General features: G+C 41.1%; 1 protein-coding gene and 1 pseudogene across 1 annotated transcript; both read right to left on the reverse strand.

Moving 5' to 3' along the window:
- Positions 1-1,815: 1,815 nt before the first annotated feature.
- On the reverse strand, positions 1,816-2,933 carry LOC143883488 (ethylene-responsive transcription factor 2-like). Its single transcript, XM_077386836.1, has one exon. The coding sequence runs from the start codon at positions 2,895-2,897 to the stop codon at positions 2,100-2,102; it is 798 nt and encodes a 265-aa protein (XP_077242951.1). The 5' UTR covers positions 2,898-2,933; the 3' UTR covers positions 1,816-2,099.
- A 12,166-nt stretch (positions 2,934-15,099) lies between these two features.
- On the reverse strand, positions 15,100-16,022 carry LOC143883489 (ethylene-responsive transcription factor 1A pseudogene; annotated as a pseudogene).
- Between the last annotated feature and the right edge of the window lie 1,510 nt (positions 16,023-17,532).

Here is a 17,532-nt window from a genome sequence, read left to right on the forward strand (position 1 = left end):
CTTGAATCATCCTGGTCGTGGGTTTGGGAATGGGAATGGGAATGGAATGGATTGGTTGTGGGTCCGATTTCTGAAATCTCAACCGTTCCCTACCCGTGTGTGAATGAGACCTTTAACATTTGACGGCTGGGAGACCTTTTCCCCCAATATAAGGCGTGCAGTCGAATGAAATCTCGTCATTAAGTTTGAACGGCAGATGGATGGTCAATTTTTTTTAGAGGAAATTCAATGGAGGGTCTACAGTTAATTTTTCTGGTCTTGCACTAAAATTCAAATATTTATTTTTCTCTGGTTTCAGAGAGAAGAACTTCTGTCGGCCCATGTATTCTTCAAGAGGTATACAACTCTTATTTGATATCTGATATTAGCATATAGCTCAATGGTCAAGCCTCTGTTCTTCAACTTAGGAGGTAGGAAATTATACGTAGCTTGATGGGGGTACAACATAGAGGGGCTCCTGATGTTTAATCCAATGAGTCTATTATAAAATTGGCGGTTGAGATGGAATATAAAGGGCGGCACTGTGATTTCGGTGGAGAATGGTGAGCCCCACCCTATGCTTAGATTTGGATGGAGATGGAGTTGGTGGGTTGGGTAGACCTGGCAAACTCGACCCAAATTTGCGGGCACGGGTCTGAGTTTTAGTGACCCGTCAAAGCTAGCCCGCGGGTGACCCAACCCGCAAAAACACGGGTCGGGTCGGGTCAACCCGCGGGCACCTGCGAAAAAGACAGGGGGGTCATCACAACCGTTCATACTGTGGGTCCTACCATCCCACAAATTGCTCCAATCAAACAATCTCAATCCTTCAATAAAATCCAATCTTCTATTGTGTGTGGGCCCCAAATGGATTACGTAGAGATCTCAGATCTGGGTCCGCGGTATCTTCATATTTTAGAAGCAAAAGCCAACCTAAAGGAATAGAAATTAGAAGAAGTTGGGGTTTTATATGCAAAGAGCTCGGCGGAGCGCCTTTTCTCTGTTGTTTCCGGCGAGAGAAAGATCCAGATAGATGGAGTGTTTCGGAGAGAAATGGGCCTGCAGTTGTTTGAGGTAGAGAGGCAAGGGTAGCGGTGTGTCTCTTAGAGTGAGAGAGAGAGAGAGGTAGCTCTCTAAGGAGAGATTTTGCAACGTGGAAGAGAGAGAGAGAGAGCCCCCAAAAATCCGTTTCTAAGGATAGGGTCGTGGCGGGGAGGAGGGAGTACAGATTCTTGGAAAGCTAACTGTATAGGCAAGCATAGATATGTCAGCTAAGGGGACACGTGTTCAGCTAAGGCGAGCAGGATCTAAAATATCTCAAAAAAAAAAAAATCTCTCACGGAAGACACCTAATACAGAGAGAGGCTGTGGGCCATCTAATGTTTGAATTTGCGGGTGACCCGCGGGCCGCGTGGGTCACGTAAATTCTGACCCGCAAAAATGCGGGTCATTTCCTGACCCGACCCGTGTGACCCGCATCACCTGCGGGTTGACCCGGCCCGGCCCGTTTGCCAGGTCTAGGTGGGTGTAAAATAGTGGGCCCCACGATATGCATGGGATTAGTCGAGATGGTGGGCCATACAATATAAAAAAAATGAGGTGTAAAATGGTGTGTGGCACCTCTGCTATACCATGACCTTGATTTTGTGGATGAAATTATTGATCATTTTCTACTATGTCTCTACCATCGATTTGTGGGTACAACCTATTTACAATATGGCCCAACAAATGAACGGCTCAGATCATCCCGTCCTGTGAAGTAGGACCCACTGTAATCCTAATTTAGATTGATCATTTATGCTTAATTAATTCAAAATGTAGAGAGAAATGATTAAATTAAGAGAAACCCACGTGAAGGTGGAATGAAATAATAAACAAACTTCTGTACACAACATTATCATCAACACACAATCTCTCACTCTACCAAACAAACAGCCCTACCGACTCCCCCAAAGTTAAAAACTCTTTTCGTATTTACTGAAAAAATTGGGGGAGAGAGAGAGAGAGCTAGATCCAGCTCTTTAGATCTTGCCACGTGGCACTAGCTGAGCACTCGTTGCTCGCCACGTGTTAGATGTGCCACTCTATGTCCCACAGTGGCTTGAGCCGGGGCTACCGATTTACTTCTCTTTCTTCCTCTTTGATGGGCCGTTAGAGGAGGAAGAGGAAGAGGAAGAGGAGTAAGGCTCCGGCGAGGCGCGCTTGGAAGAGGCCGGAGCCGGTGGCTCAGCAGCCGGAGATCCGATCAGGAGGGGGAAATTGAGTAAGGCGCGCGAGCCGCGCATCCGGTACGCGGCTCGATCATAAGCCAGAGCGGCTTCCTCAGCCGTCTCGAAAGTCCCGAGCCAAACCCTAGCCCCGTTCTTCGCCGGATCTCGAATCTCCGACGCGAATTTCCCCCACGGTCTTCTCCGAACGCCTCTATAGTGCTTCCCCTTCTCCGGCACCACCGCCGGCATTGAATTCTCCGGCGACTTAGCCAATGGAGCCGGCGACGGCTCCAACAGCTCGGCTTTGACAGCCGCAGTTAGCGGGAAAGTTTTCGAAACCGGTGAATCGGGCGTTGTCGGAGACGGAATCCATCCGACGCTGACAGCGTCACGGAGGAAACCGTACACCACCATGTCATCAGAATCATCCTCTTTTAATGGTAATTCGCCCCAACCCTCTGTTAGGCAGGGGAATAGGCTGTTTCCGATGCCGCAGCTCCGGTAATAAGTCGGATCTCTAGTGGTGAAGCTCGTGAGATGATCGGAATCTTCCATTAGGTGCCGGCTTATGGATTCTAATAAGGAAAGATCAGATTCAAAACTCTGTTCGTACATCATCGATAGATGTTTGAAAAAAGAGAGTGCTTGAAAGGGTCGAATTTGGGAAAAAGTGGGGTTGGAGGGTTTATATAGGAGTTTAAGGTTCATGAACTTGGTATTTTTTTTGGGGTGTTTCTGTGAAAGTTCAGGGATGCAAGTTGCACGGGGGTTTTAAACCATGTGCTTAAATCTTTAGATCGGCGAATAGACGGTCGACCGTATGAGCTCACGTTTGGAATCGTCAGCAAAGTTGTCATGGGAATCCTTCTTTAACTCGCCGATTCACTCGATTAACTCGGTTCTCGGATCGCTCTACTATATGATGATTGTCCGTAGGGACAAGAGATCTTGTCCGATCGATCTGAGCCGTGTAAACATGGATGGCTAAAATCTTTTTTATTTTTCTAGTGTTTTTACATCTAAAATCAATGGTCGAACACCCCATGTTAATTTTACATCTAAAATCAACGGCCACAAATCCATAGGTCTTTCTGCCATTGCTTGGTTCATATAGATGGGCTACTTAAACGGACTCGAATGAGATTTTATCAAGTAGAGTGCATAGTGGAGTCTCTTATGGGATTAGGCTCGGCTCGTTAAGCTCAAAAGCTCGGCTCGGCTCGGCTCGGGCTCGAACCAGGCTCGGGCTCGGGCTCGAACCAGGCTCGGGCTCGCAAGCCTTACCGAGCTCGGGTTATATTATGTTCACACCCCTCATCTTCCCTGGACAGCCCTACTAGTGTAATTTGACTACTTTTTTTACACTATGGGGGGTGGTCCTAGTAAGAAATGGGGTTCCAATAATGAAGTGACATATTTTGCCCCCCCCCCCCCTTTCACTCCCTGGACAACCCTTTTAATGTATAAATTAATATATAATATATATATTTAAATATATTAAATTCTTAACGAGCCGAGCCGAGCCTGGCCTAAATTAGGCTCGGCTCGTTAAGCTTAACGAGCCTGTGAGCCGGCTCGGCTCGGCTCGTTAAGGATTCGAGCCGAGCTCGAGCGAGCCTCCGAGCCCGAGCCAAAATTGACACCCTTATATGGGATGGGTAGTCTCTAAGGAGAAGGCAATTTTGGGGGGCACCTTGATTCAATCACAGGCTTTTATAATCGTCTTTTCTGATTATTTTCTTTATTATTTTGGTTTATGATTGTTGGGTTAAAAAATTGGACCACCAATAGAAGGCCGACACGTGGGAAACAAGGCGCAACTGAGGGTTGGGAAGTCATTTCACACCTCTTCTAGAAACCTAGCCCCAATAGGTAACTTCCCTTGCTATGAAGATAAACATGGAAACCGATTCCTTAGGGAAGTTGGTCAATTACAATGACTCCAAGAATGGCAAGTTTTCTAAATTGTCGAGGACTCTGAGTCTATAAAAGGAGACGTAACTCTAAGGTACGCATCTAATGACTGCATTCACCACTCTCCAGCATCGTTCCATAATATCATTGCTCAGTTCTTTTGTTGGTGCATGTGCTAACTTAAGCATCGGAGCTGACCTCACCGTGGGACTAATGAATTACAGAGAGAGTTTTACAATAAACAGAAGTTAGAAAATGCAATGAAGGAATGTGAAATGGTGAGGGGTCGAGCCAGTAAGAGATCAATTGTGTGACACTGGCAGGAACAAATATACTGATTGAATAAATAACAGGGGGAGAGATGGGCTGTTCTTATAGAAGAACTCTACATGCCTTTGGCCTTCATGGCCTTTCACTATGGCTTTTCTCATTCCCTTCACACCATTTCAGTCAAACAGTCACATAACCATTCATTCGGTTATAGGGACATCTCCAGCCTGAGAGCAAGGTTCGACCTTCGAAATTCTATGTAGCCGGAAATGACAAACCTTTTGATTACTTAGCAAATATTCTCATCAATTACATATTTTCTCCATCCTCACCCAAAAATTGCTGCCAATTCATCGCTCATGTGGGATTAGTGAATCTTTCAGATTTACTTATCTAATTCTTTATTTATATATCTAATCTCTCCTGCAATATTTGAGATAGTGGCCAACTTGGTCACCGACCAAAGCTTATCTTAAGAAAAATAGGTCATCATTTCTATAGCCCCTGAATTTTCTATTTTTAGCATGTGTATTTTGATCACATGCAGGGAACCATCTCCCCCATCTATTTCGCCAATTTGTACCTTAATCTTTTAATTATAACTGCAAAATTACTACTTGCTTAGATACAATAATCAATTAAATAATTCAAAAGCATTGTTTAAAGGCTAACTTCCATACCAAATCTTCTTCCAATGTGTTGTCCGTGACCAAATAAATATTCTAACAGTGCCCCAAGATTCTTTGATGAAACCCTCTCTCTCTCTCTCTCTCTCTCTCTCTCTCTCTCTCTCTCTCTCTCTCTCTCTCTCTCTCTCTCTCTCTATATATATATATATATATATATATATATATGAGGAAAATGATTGTGCGCTCGAGCACATATAAGCTTATATGCGCTCGAGGCCCAAACACATGGGTCCCAATTTTTTTTTGTGGTGAACCAAACCGTTCATTTGCAAGGACCTATCACAGATAGGGTGTGTACCAAAAATTAGGTCCATTGGATCATCCTAACCCCACCAAAAGTGGAGGGCACAAATGGGCAGATTTGTGACAAACGGTTGTCTTTCCATTTTGCCCTCCACTTTTGGATGGGTTAGGATGATCCTATGCAGCTGATTTTTTGTACACACCCTATCTATGTAAGGGCATTTCAAATGAATGCTTTGGATCATCTTAATAACATGGGACCACATGAGAAGATTGATTGATCGAGAACCATAGATCATCCGATCAAGGTTTTTTCAACGGCATTTGGCCTGACTTGTGGTTTTCCGTCGGACCAACGGATAGGATGACATAAATGCATGGGCCCAAAGAGTGTATGTATCAAACTCGCATCATTTCACATAGACAAAAAGTGTATTTCATTAAATACTTAGATGGTTAGGGCTGCATGATTGGCTTGATTTATTTTGGCCAAAGAAGAACAGAGCCAAGAATATCAATTTGATAGAGGGAGATGATATTTTTACTTCCCCTGCATTACGTGCACCTCCCCTTATAACGTGATTTGACGTGCAAAGCAGGCAACTTTAACTTTAATGCTTTTTGAAGTCAAATCACGTTATAAGGGGGTGCATGCTTAATGCAATGGGGGTGAAAATATCATCGCCCTTTTATAAATCAGACTTGTTAAATGTGGGACCCATTGATCCGTAGTGTCCGCACCTGATTGCATTAGGGCACGTCCTTTGCCTTATTTTTAAGGAGAAAAGTACGGAATGTGTGTATAGTTTCAAGAAATTACGGATTTCAGGTACTTTCTAAAACAAGCATCAAACACGGGTGATTCTTCAAAATTGGTGGCAAAAAGACCTCAATACTCTTCTGGCATCAACAGAAACATCCTTCAGCTTCATTTTTCATTACTGCCCATTAAATTGGCATGTTTCACAAGGTTTTTTTTGGTTTGTCTGAATGTGTATTTGAACCGACAAAATCTTGGGCTCGTTTCTATCTTGGCCGTCGGAAATAACCAGAGACGGATGGATGCTTTACATGTGTTAAATTTTTTTTTAGAACATTGGCACTTATGTACACAGCTGGTTTGGTTTGGATTTGAAATTTTCCTTTGAACCTAGAGTCCATCGGGTTCGTTTAAATCTTGGCCGTCTCCAATATGCATAGATGGTCGGATCCACGACACGTGGACATCAATATGGAATGGTGGCGTCTTCTAACAATACCGCCATCTCTCTGTATGAGATTCCGCCGATGTACCCATTATTTCCGTCGACGTACCCCTGAATTCAGCCTGCGTACACCTTATTTTCGCCGACGTATTCTAGAATCCACCGGCGTACTTGGTTATTTTGGAACACATGTTTGAACCCAGAAAATCCGGCAGCGTACTCGATATTCCGGCGACGTACTCTATAATCTGGCGGCGTACTTGATATCTTTGAATGATAGGTGTTCCTTGAATCCGACTGCGTACTCTAGAATCCGGCAGCATACTTAGCCAAAAGAGATGTGAGAAATAATAAAATACTAATAATAATGTCGTCGTTCTAAGCCAAAAGAGACGTGAGAAATAATAAAATATTTAATAATGTCGCCTTTCTTAACCAAAAGAGATGTGTAAAACATAATTCTCGAGGATGTGGGTGCGCCCGTGGCACCCCTCCTCAAAACGTAAAACTCTCTCCATAAGGTGATATATTTGGATTGTAGAAAAAATCTCACCACATCCCACGTTTTTTGCAAAATTGTTTCTATTTATTGGAGAAAAAAATCTCCACTATGTCCCATGATTTTAGCAAAATTGTTTCTATCTCTCAATATCCTACGTATATTAGCAAAATTTTGGCGAATTAGTTATATTTTGCCCCGTGCATCGCACGGGTTGTCCACTAGTATTCAATAATGTAGCTGTTTTCACCCAAAAGATAAGTGAGAAATAACAAAATATTAATTTAAAGATAATGATTGACGTTGGGTTGTGAATTTGTCATGAAGGGTAACATACGAGGAATCTGTTGATATCAGAAGGGCACTGGGGTCTTTTTCCCACCCAATTTTGAAAAATCACCCTTGTTTGATGCTTGTTTTAAAAAATACCCTAAATCCGTAATTTCTAACTTGTACCACATTCCGTACTTTTCTCTATTTTTAGGGAAGTGATATATTATCTCCCAGTCCTACTTGGGACAGCCCCTCTACGGTATTTATTATTATTCTTTTACACCAGAGAGGGTTGTACCAAATACAAAAAGGGGCGAATATATGATGTCTCTATTTTTACGGGCCAATCTGAATTGAAAACAAAGATATGTAGGCTGATTAAAAATCAAGTTCAACGATATAGATTGGACCGTTTCACTTTCTCAACCTTCAAACATTTGACTTGTCGTTGTCAAACCGAAGAAGAAAAGCATTCCTCCATTCAGTCCATTGTAATTAGGGGTGGCAATCCAACCGAAACCGAACAGATACCAAATCGAAACCGAACCGAAAATTCAGTTTCGATTTGGTAGAACCAAACCGATTCAAATTTCGGTTTGGTTCAAATTTCAAACAGAACCGTTGCCCCCAATTTCTAATGATTATGAGTTAGGGATGGCGAAATTGGCCGAACCAAATCGAAAATTCAAATTTCTGTTCGGTAGAATGAAACCGATTCAAATTTCGGTGTTGGTTCAGTTTGGGGGTCAAACCAAACCGAACCGAAACCGAACCGTTGCCACCCCTAATTGTAATATATTGAGAGAGACAAAATTCGAAATAGTGGGTCCCACCTTTGTTTGATCTGAACCATTCATTTCGCAGGCCCTTGATTTGGATCTCCTACAAGGCAAAAACGACGAGGATCATGCAATCATAACATCTAAATGTGTATTTGATGTTATATAATTCGAACAGTTGCCCACACAGTTTTTTGACAAAAGGAAAAGTAAATTATTGGATGCGTGATTTTGAGCCATAGGATATCCAAAGCAAGGCATATCAACTATCAAATGGATGATTCAGATCACTTAAACGTAGGACCCACAACGCCTAGTCTGCCTGCCTCACTGAATTCAAGAGATTGTTCTTGGAGAAAATTATTACTACTAGTAAAATTATTACGGCTATGGTTAAGAGATTCCTATAGAGGGAAATGGCTTGAATGATGGATACAGTGGCTCCCACGAGACACTGTGGATAAGGGTTGATAGATTTTGGAGACGAGCTATTGGGTTTTAACGTCAACGAAGCAGGTCACATACCTTTCATCACATTTAGCAATTTCCACTTTGAGGGGGCAATACCTCCGCGACCCGTCTCTTTCATTTATGCCTTTCCCTTTTCGTCTATGCACTATCTTGTTCTCCTCCACTTGGAACACTATTAGTTTTGCTATGAATAGATTTTAGGCGATCACATCCGCAATGCCATAACGAGAACAAAACAGTCAAAAGAACATACATCGGGTCTGCTCACGGAGGAGGAAAAAAAGAAGAAAAAAACTCTATTTTTGCTCGAGACACACCTATACGAGCAAGGTGTGTTAAGAGACCTCTTAGTAATACTATTCTTGTCTCTTAAGAGACCTCCAATAACTGAGGGCTCCGGATTTTTCAGACTAGATCCATCAAAGTTTAACTTCAATTACTCAGTGTCAGAGGGATCCATCTAGGAGAAACAACCTCTCATCTCCCTACTATTACAAATCTCTTTTCAACACCGAGTGGAATGTAAATTCAAGGAGGCTTTTTGCTAAATAGACCACTAAACAGATGATCCTGAGGGAATAGGGCGCACTTCTGACGACATTCTTAAAAGTACGAGCATTTGTTCTTTCCAAATGACCCATATAGAAGCTAAAAATGACAAGTTCCATAAGGTCTGCCCCTTTTTGGCCTAGGGCAAAAGACCAACTATCCAAAATATAAGGCATGTGATTTGGAAAGACCCAGGAAACCCCAAACATGGTTAGAATCCTACTCCATATCTCTCGAGCATACCTGCAATGGATAAGCATGTGGGCCACTGACTTTCCCGCTCCCACACATAGGACATAATGGTCAACAGTAAGGATGTTGCACCGGCAAAGATGGCACTATTCAATTTATTTTACACTTCTGTTATATTTGGATGTTGAGGACATCTTGAGTACTGTAACAGTTGAGAAAAGATAATTAAAAAAGTGTAAATGAAGTGAGTAGTGACACTATCAAAATATGGTGGTGGAGATATTGGTCCCATAAATATTCATGTAAGTAATATGGGAATTGTAGGACTTTTCCATGAGAGAACAGCCACATAGGCTTACTTTTTAGCAGATTTTGTCATATTCATATAATTGATATATCACCAATACTTTGTTTTTCAATAATTCTTAAAAGAGTAATGCTAGGGAAACCGAGAGTAGGACCTAAAAGGGGACTGAACAAATTGCTTCATGCCACAACATCACTAATGACATGAGCAATCCCTAAAGTTGAGGGAAATCACCAAAAAGTAAAATTGTCTTTAACACGTGGCATATTCTCATTACAGGTCCCGTTTTAGGTGGTGGTGTCCATATCATTTTCCTTCTCAAAATCCTTTCTTTGTTTCCCATAATGCACCTTTTTTATGGTAGAAAGATGAGCACTGATTGTAACCCACCAAATTCTTTTTCATATTTTTTGGTAGGTAAGTTGGAGTTTGGTGGGGTTCATATTAGTTTATTGTAATGAGATTTTAATTTATATGATGTGTGCGCGAGAAGTCCCGTATTTTTCAGAAAGTACAGTGGGTCCCACTTCTTAGGGAAATCTAAGCAATTCATTTGATGGGCCACAGTGAAAATATGTTGCACCCTGTAAATCATCTGAGTGGGAGTTTTTATGAAGTGCAACCCCATATAAGGAGATGATTTACGGGTACAGCCATAAAATGAACTGTTTGGTTCTTCCTAAGAAATGGGCCCCACTGTATAACTTTCTGAAAAATACTGTACTTCACGCTCACACATCATACAAAACCCCGAATTAAATTATTGGGGCAGTTTCCTTAGATAGGAAGGTAGATAGGAAAGGAATGATTTTGTTGAAATTATTTTCCATTTTTGGAAATGAAGTGGGCCTAAGGTTGTGACAGAAAGCATCTTGTAAATGATTATTTTTTTCCCACTTGCCAATGATAACGTCTGCTATTTGGCACGGAGGCTGGATTTTATACTCTTTTCTTGAAAGCCACATTTTCGGCCGCACGTTTGTCACGTGGGTGTCATCAGAGACCAAAAATCAGACCAGAAACATGTGGGTCATTCTTACTAAGAATGCATGTGCACATGTGGGACCCGAAAAATTGATAATTTTAAATGATCTTGATGAGAGGAATGATAGAATGAAGGATGCTCTTGCAAAAACCAACTTCAAGGGCGCACTCATAGCCTCAATGAGGGTGCCCTTGAAGTTGGTTTTTGCATCAATGAGGGCGCCCTTGAAGTCGGTTTTTGCAGGGGCGCCCTTCATTCTATCATTGCTCGATGGATTGTGACTGTATGTTAGAGAGCATGTATGCGGATCACTCCCATTCTTTGATAATGGCAGACCTCACTTGGACGTCAAAACAGGTGAAATAAGGGAGTGTGATTATTAAAAACTCAATACATGATGACACCCGGTAAATGTCGTGCCACATGGTCGTCTTAGGGGTCTGAGCTCGCACGGGGGTTTTTAAATGTTGTGTGAACTCTCACAGATTATCAGTGACACTTAAAAACTTGGACTTTGGGTGTGCCTACATGTAGGCTTTTGTTGACTTCCATGAACTTCTATGGAAACTGTCAATGACACTCGTTTTCTTCCTTGTGCCACCTCCTTGTAGTGTAATTAATTATAAATAGTTAATTACACTTACACACTAGAGGGGGCTGTCGCAGAGAAGAAAAGGGGGCGAGTATATCACTTCCCTTTTTAAAATCCAAACATATCTTTGATTATTTATCTCCATATTCTCCTGTATGATTATCAAAACAAGGGTGTTCGTATATTAACTGTGGCACGAAAAAGTACCTAAAGAGGAAAACTTACAACGAATAAGAACACATCTGACTCGATTTTTACCTACTAAAAACTTAGGGAAATGATACCCCCAGAATGCTTTTCGTTAAGTTTTAAAGGCAAAGAAAAATGTTTAAGAGGGTGAATATATCCTCAAGCACTGAACCATTCTCACGAAAACCGTTAGTTGGGGGAGGCGGGATATCATCTCCCAAAACTTATTATTAAAGCCTATATTTTTCACATGAATGAAATATGTAATATGTGATGGAGAAACGCAGGTATCTCTGAGGTTATTTAAAACCTAGTATGCAATAATATACTATGTATAATGCGAAAACTTGGAGGCTCTCCAGGGTACATATTTAAAACATTACAAATTTAAAGTTTTCTTAACTACTAAATACTTTATAAATGAAAATCAATATATGATTGTTAATTAAACGTCTCATACATGTAATATTAAATATCTTTTAGATGTGACTTTCTTTCTTGATATTGAATACCTTACATTTTTAACCTCGCTCTAATAAATAGCTTGTAAATGGAAATTTCTTTATAGTAATTACATATCTTATAAATGTAAATTTCTTTATAGCTATTATATACATTATAGATGAAAATTTTTTCTAGCTCGGTTTTAAGCTCTGTTTCTTTCGACGTAAAATGGACGTAAACCAATTTTTATATTCATTTTTAGTGTAAAATTGGGCATAAAATTTGTTTTCATGCCCATTTTACGTCGAAAGAAACGGAGCCCAGTAATATTTTTTTCCATGCATAATGGTCGTGTTTTTTTTTTATTGTATAACAAGTACGTTCAATAAATTTCCAACATTTCTCGTAGTGAGTCCCGTTGCCATTATCTTTCTTCTGATATTGACACTGCCATGTTTTGATAATGGTCCGAACTCAACCTGTCTTTTATGGTCTAATCAGCCTTGAACAGCTTATGAAACAAAGTAGAAGTAATAACAATAAACAACATGCAGCCATGAGATGAGATGCGAGTCCATCCGACGGTTGCTAAGATATCCTACGGTCAAAACTCAAATTAGTAATTTGACTGCTCTGTGAAAGTCATCTGCGAAATGCGTTTCTGTGAAAGTCCCTAGCAAAACGGAGCCCATTATCTTACTACTCTTCAAGGGAATCTAGACTCACAGGCGCCCTTGCAAAAACAGGGCTCCTCCATGGGTCAAATCCGATTTAGGGGCGCCCTTTACTTAATTTACATAAAAAGCAACGAGAATCTTCATGTTAATATATCATTTCCTGAAAAAAGGTTACGCAACAGATGTTGCCACACATTTTTCTCGTTTTTTCTACTTGTTTTTAATGGCATTGGAGAATACAATATAAGGTTTTGTCTGAAATTTGAAAAGTTTAGCAATTTATACTGTAGCGTATGGGTTAATTCCATTTCTTCTGTTTTTTTATAACATATCCGAACCCAACGAGAAGCAACAACCCAAAGTCACTAAAACCACGTGCCAAGCTTCATTTATTAATGGTTCTTCATGGGCTTCAATTTATATTTTTGATTGAGAAATGATAACTGCTGTACACTTCTAAAACTGGACTACGTTTTGGAAATGAAGACTGATAGTAAATAACCAAAAGAAATTTTACATTTAAGGTTCAATCCCTTTTCTTTTCTTTTTTGAAATGGCAATATATTGAAAAGGGAGCCGAGGTGGTCCACCAGAGATACAGAGAGAGAGAAAACATAAATAACAACAAAAAAACAAAGGAAAATACATCACACACTTCTCACGGGGGAAGGAAGTCGAAAGGTTCAATCCCTTTAATTAAACCTGAACTGATCACCACACACGGAAAACACCGAACGAAGTCTACATTTGATTTGAGATATATATATTTTCGCTGGGTTTACTTCTAAAATTTATCCCTAAAATAAGGGTGTTTTGCTCAATTTCGTATAACAGAAAATTTGCATGTTATTTGTCTTTTTTGTGCACGTGGCCCAAAATAAGAACACTGTTCAGTAGAGTTCTTCAGCATCTATCTTTCAACAATAGTATTCCTCTCTTGATCAGTTGAGAAAATCTAACAGGGCAAATTCTATCCGATCGTACACAAATTAATAGAAAAGTAAAACCAAAAGCAAGCCACAAGATGAACACCAAGATTTACATGATTCAGTAAGATGCCTACATCTACGGGTAAGAACATGATCTTCCACTATTAGAAAACAATATGCGAAGATTACAATGGATTTAACCAGTGGTGGAAGCAAGAGGGGCCGAGGGGGGGCAATTGGCCCCTTAAATTTGTAAAAATCTTATATGTAAAAGCTACTAATTAATGTCCCCTATGTCTGCAAGTGATGCCCCCTCTCTCACTTGACATGCCATTGGTTAATCCCCCCACTATTTCTTCAGAGTTTATATATGGTGGCCGACCGTCCAACAACAAGGGCAGAGAGAAAGAACTCTCTTCCTTGATTTTTGATCTAGGTCAAACTTCCTTTTTTTAGTTTTACCTTGATCCAAAATCAAGGTGGATGATTTTTTCTCTCTCCGCCCTTTACATATAAAGGGCGGCCACCGTATAATTTCTCATTTCTTCAATGTCCCCCTCCCTGCATATGTCAGTAAGTAATTAATGCACCAAGATTTTTTCTTTCTTTATTTCCATTTATGCCATGGGACATGTACATGAAATTCAACATCATCTACACATCATCTTCAGCAACATCTCTATCAAGTTTTATTTCTTTCTTTCCTTTTTTGCTAATGGGACAAGCCAAATTTTTTTTTTTGTTTCTTTCCTTTTATGCTAATGGGACATGCACATGTAACATCTTCTCTCTCTCTCTCTCACACACACACACAAAAATTTTCACCAAGTACAAAAGGGATGTTTGGACACATGGATTTTGTTATCCAGGTTTGTAAAATCCTAGATTTTATAATCTAGGACCTTAAAATCCTGAATATTACAAAGGTAAAACCTCGATTTTACGCTTAAGCCTAGAAAGTTGACATTGACCAGACGGTTGGGATCATCCTTAATGTGACTGAGGGTGTCTCTCTCTCTCTCACACACACACACACTAAAGTTTCCGGATAAGAGCCAAGGCCCTATTTGGATAGCAAGAATTTTTGGGAAAAGCTTGGAATTTATTAAATCACTCTCCTCTCTCTCCTCCTCTCTTTCTCTTCCCTTCTCTCTCTCTCACCGCTTGAGGTAGCCGACATACACCCCAAGCTTCTTCTCTTTCCGTCACACCCCGAAGAAGAACCCTCTCTTCATTACTATTTCTTACGTTTAAAACCAAAAAACCCACTTTCCTATTTCGGTTTCCCACCGCAACAGGAAACAAGTCAACTTTCCAACATGATCATTTTAGTTTTCATGTATCCTTGCTCAACAACTTTCTATATCTTCTAGTGTGAAATACAAACTTGCATTTAAATCCTCCAGTACTCAAAGGTCTTCTCTTCAAACCTTGAGAGTCTTTGTTTGAAAAGGTTCATTATTTCCCATCCTTATCTATCCGGGTTCGATACCAAATGTGGGAACATGAATAAACCAAAGTAAAACACTTTTGTCTTCTTCTGCACTTGTCACAAGAGACGACAATCTTTTTTCCTTTTACAAAACTGATTTCATATCGTAGTCCTTTAAACCGAAAATCTATCTCTAATCAGACCCACACCGCACAAGTGAGACACAAAAGATAAACTGAGAAAGAGAGAAGATGAAGAAGAGAATTGGAGAAGAACAGATAAATTAAAAAGTAACTAAAATATGGATGATAGAAGGATGTATAAGGGTCCATAAGAAATTAGGGCCCATAAGACCATTTTAATAAGAAACTGATCATACCAACAGGCCATATTTGGCAGAAAGTGTTTTGATGATCGTAGCAGCGACTAAATTAGATGTGTTGCTTTTGATCACAGATTTAGATTAGTCACAAGGCTGTGACTCCCATTCATGTTTACACATGTTAAACTCAATCATCTCTTTCCTATCTAAGAATGCTTTAGTGTTTTGCAACGTTGGATCATCTCATTGCTCTCAATACCCTTGATCAACGGTTCCATTGTCCATTTGATGCACTTTGGTCCCACCCTCGACCCTCCGACATTTGGAAGAGGATCCAATGACCGGGGGCTCCCTGGCCGTGGATCCAATCCGGAGAGGGAAATTAAGCAAGGCGCGCGAGCCACGCATTTTGAAAGCGGCTCGGTCGTAAGCGAGAGCGGCGCCCTCAGCCGAATCAAAAGTCCCAAGCCAAACCCGCTTACTGTTCTTCACAGGATCACGAATCTCCGCCGCGAATTTCCCCCACGGCCTTCTCCTGACGCCCCTATAGTGCTTTGCTTTCTCCAACACAGAAGCCGCCGAATTCTCCACCCGAGCCGTCCCTGAACGCTTCTGCGGCTTAGCCAATGGAGGAGACTTAGGGGAATTATCCTCTTTTGATGGATACTCGGCCCAGTTTTCTGTTTGGTTAGTAAGTAAGCTGTTTTCAAAGTCGGAGCTCTCGGAATAGGTCGGATCAACGGCGGTAAAGCTTGCGAGATTGTCGGAATCATCTAGCAGGTGCCTTCGTATAGATTCCAGCAAGGCAAGATCCGATTCCCCCCACATTCTTAATGAGCGTTTAGATTGGAGAGCAAGGGTTTTTTTTTTCTTTGTTCTTTTTTCCTGTATGAGAGAGAGAGAGAGAGAGAGAGAGAGAGAGCGGGGGGGTCGCAGTCTGGTTATGGGATGAGGCGGTGTATTATTTATATATGATGAAAAGGTTCGTGAACGTTTTTTTTTCAAAAATTTTTTTTCTAGGAGAGGGTGCTTGAAGTTTCGAAGAAATAACTTGCATGGTTGAAAGCACGTGTGAGAAATCTTTTACACGTCACGTTCCGTATTGTGAGCAGTCATGGGAGTAGGGCCGCAACAGGGACGGATTGGGTCGGGTTTTTCAAAGTCCTAGCCCAACCCTGGATCCCATTATCTCGGCTCTGACCCACCCTGATCCTGAGTCAGGGCCGAAAAACCTCAACCCATGGCCCGCCCTACAGGGCTCAGTGCTGGCCCTGACCCGCCCTGATTGGCCATGATTGGGCCGGCCGGGCCTGCCCTAATTAACCCTAGTGCAAATACATGTTAAGAGTGCCAAAAATAAAGCACCCACTTATCATATAGAACAAAATGATCAATAAACAGAGAAAGGGAACAAAATAAGGCAATATGAATTCAACAGCATGACGGGCAACAGAGAGAATTAATAATAACAATATACAGAAACACCAATCCAAGATAATAGAAAACAGTAGCAAAAGAAACATGCATAGATGGTTCAATTCTATAGTAGAAAACTTAGGATCGGGTCGGGTCAAGGTCCCCGAGGCATTAACCCAGAACCCGACCGGACCTGAGTCAAGTATAAAAAAATGAACGCTGACCCGCCCTCAGGGTTGGAAAACTAGCCCTAACCCTGTTCGGGGCTCAGGGCGGGTCAGGGCCAAACTTGCACCCCTACATGGGAGCATTCATTCACTCGCCATCCACTCTCATAACTCGTTCCGTGCTTAGCTCGTTCCTGCTGTCACTTTGACGTCCGCGCGTAGGGTGAAGTAGTTTTTTTAGGAAAAAAAAAAAAGTGGGACCCACTTGATTAGCAGCGCTGGCGCAACGCCATAGCTTAAATAGGTCGTATTCTATGGATTTGTCCCAAATTAGAAGGATCGACCTTGGAAACCAATTGATAAATTAAAGAGACGTCGTCTTATTTGATTTGCTTTTACTTTTCTACGTATAAGACAAGCTTACGTGGGGTGTCAATGTGTCATGCTTCTCTACACCAATAAAATATTATATCCATTTTCACATTAACCCTTCTCTCTCTCTCTCTCGTGCGCGTAGCACACGTGTCATTTCTGACGTATCTAATATCCAGCTGTAAAGTTTGAGACGGTGGTCCAAACCTAAGCTAAATTAGTTTAAAATGGTAAACAATAATGTAATGTTTGGATTTCCATGTACAGTGGGGTCCACATAGTTATAAGATCCAAGCTATTCATTTGTTGGACCCTTTCTCTAATAGCCTCTGCTCCAAAAGTCATTTCCATCTCATGAATCTAACACTCCAATCCGAAGTGGTATATGTAACGTGTGATCATATAAAATCTCCCGATTCAACTCAAC

This window comes from Tasmannia lanceolata, unplaced genomic scaffold (genome assembly GCF_043159265.1).
Source record: "Tasmannia lanceolata isolate RefF3 unplaced genomic scaffold, GAP_Taslan_0.1 ptg000008l, whole genome shotgun sequence".
NCBI lineage: Eukaryota > Viridiplantae > Streptophyta > Magnoliopsida > Canellales > Winteraceae > Tasmannia > Tasmannia lanceolata.

Coding starts and splice junctions, on each gene's coding strand:
- LOC143883488 (XM_077386836.1), bottom strand. CDS start 2,897: ATGAACCTTAAACTCCTATATAAACCCTCCAACCCCACTTTTTCCCAA.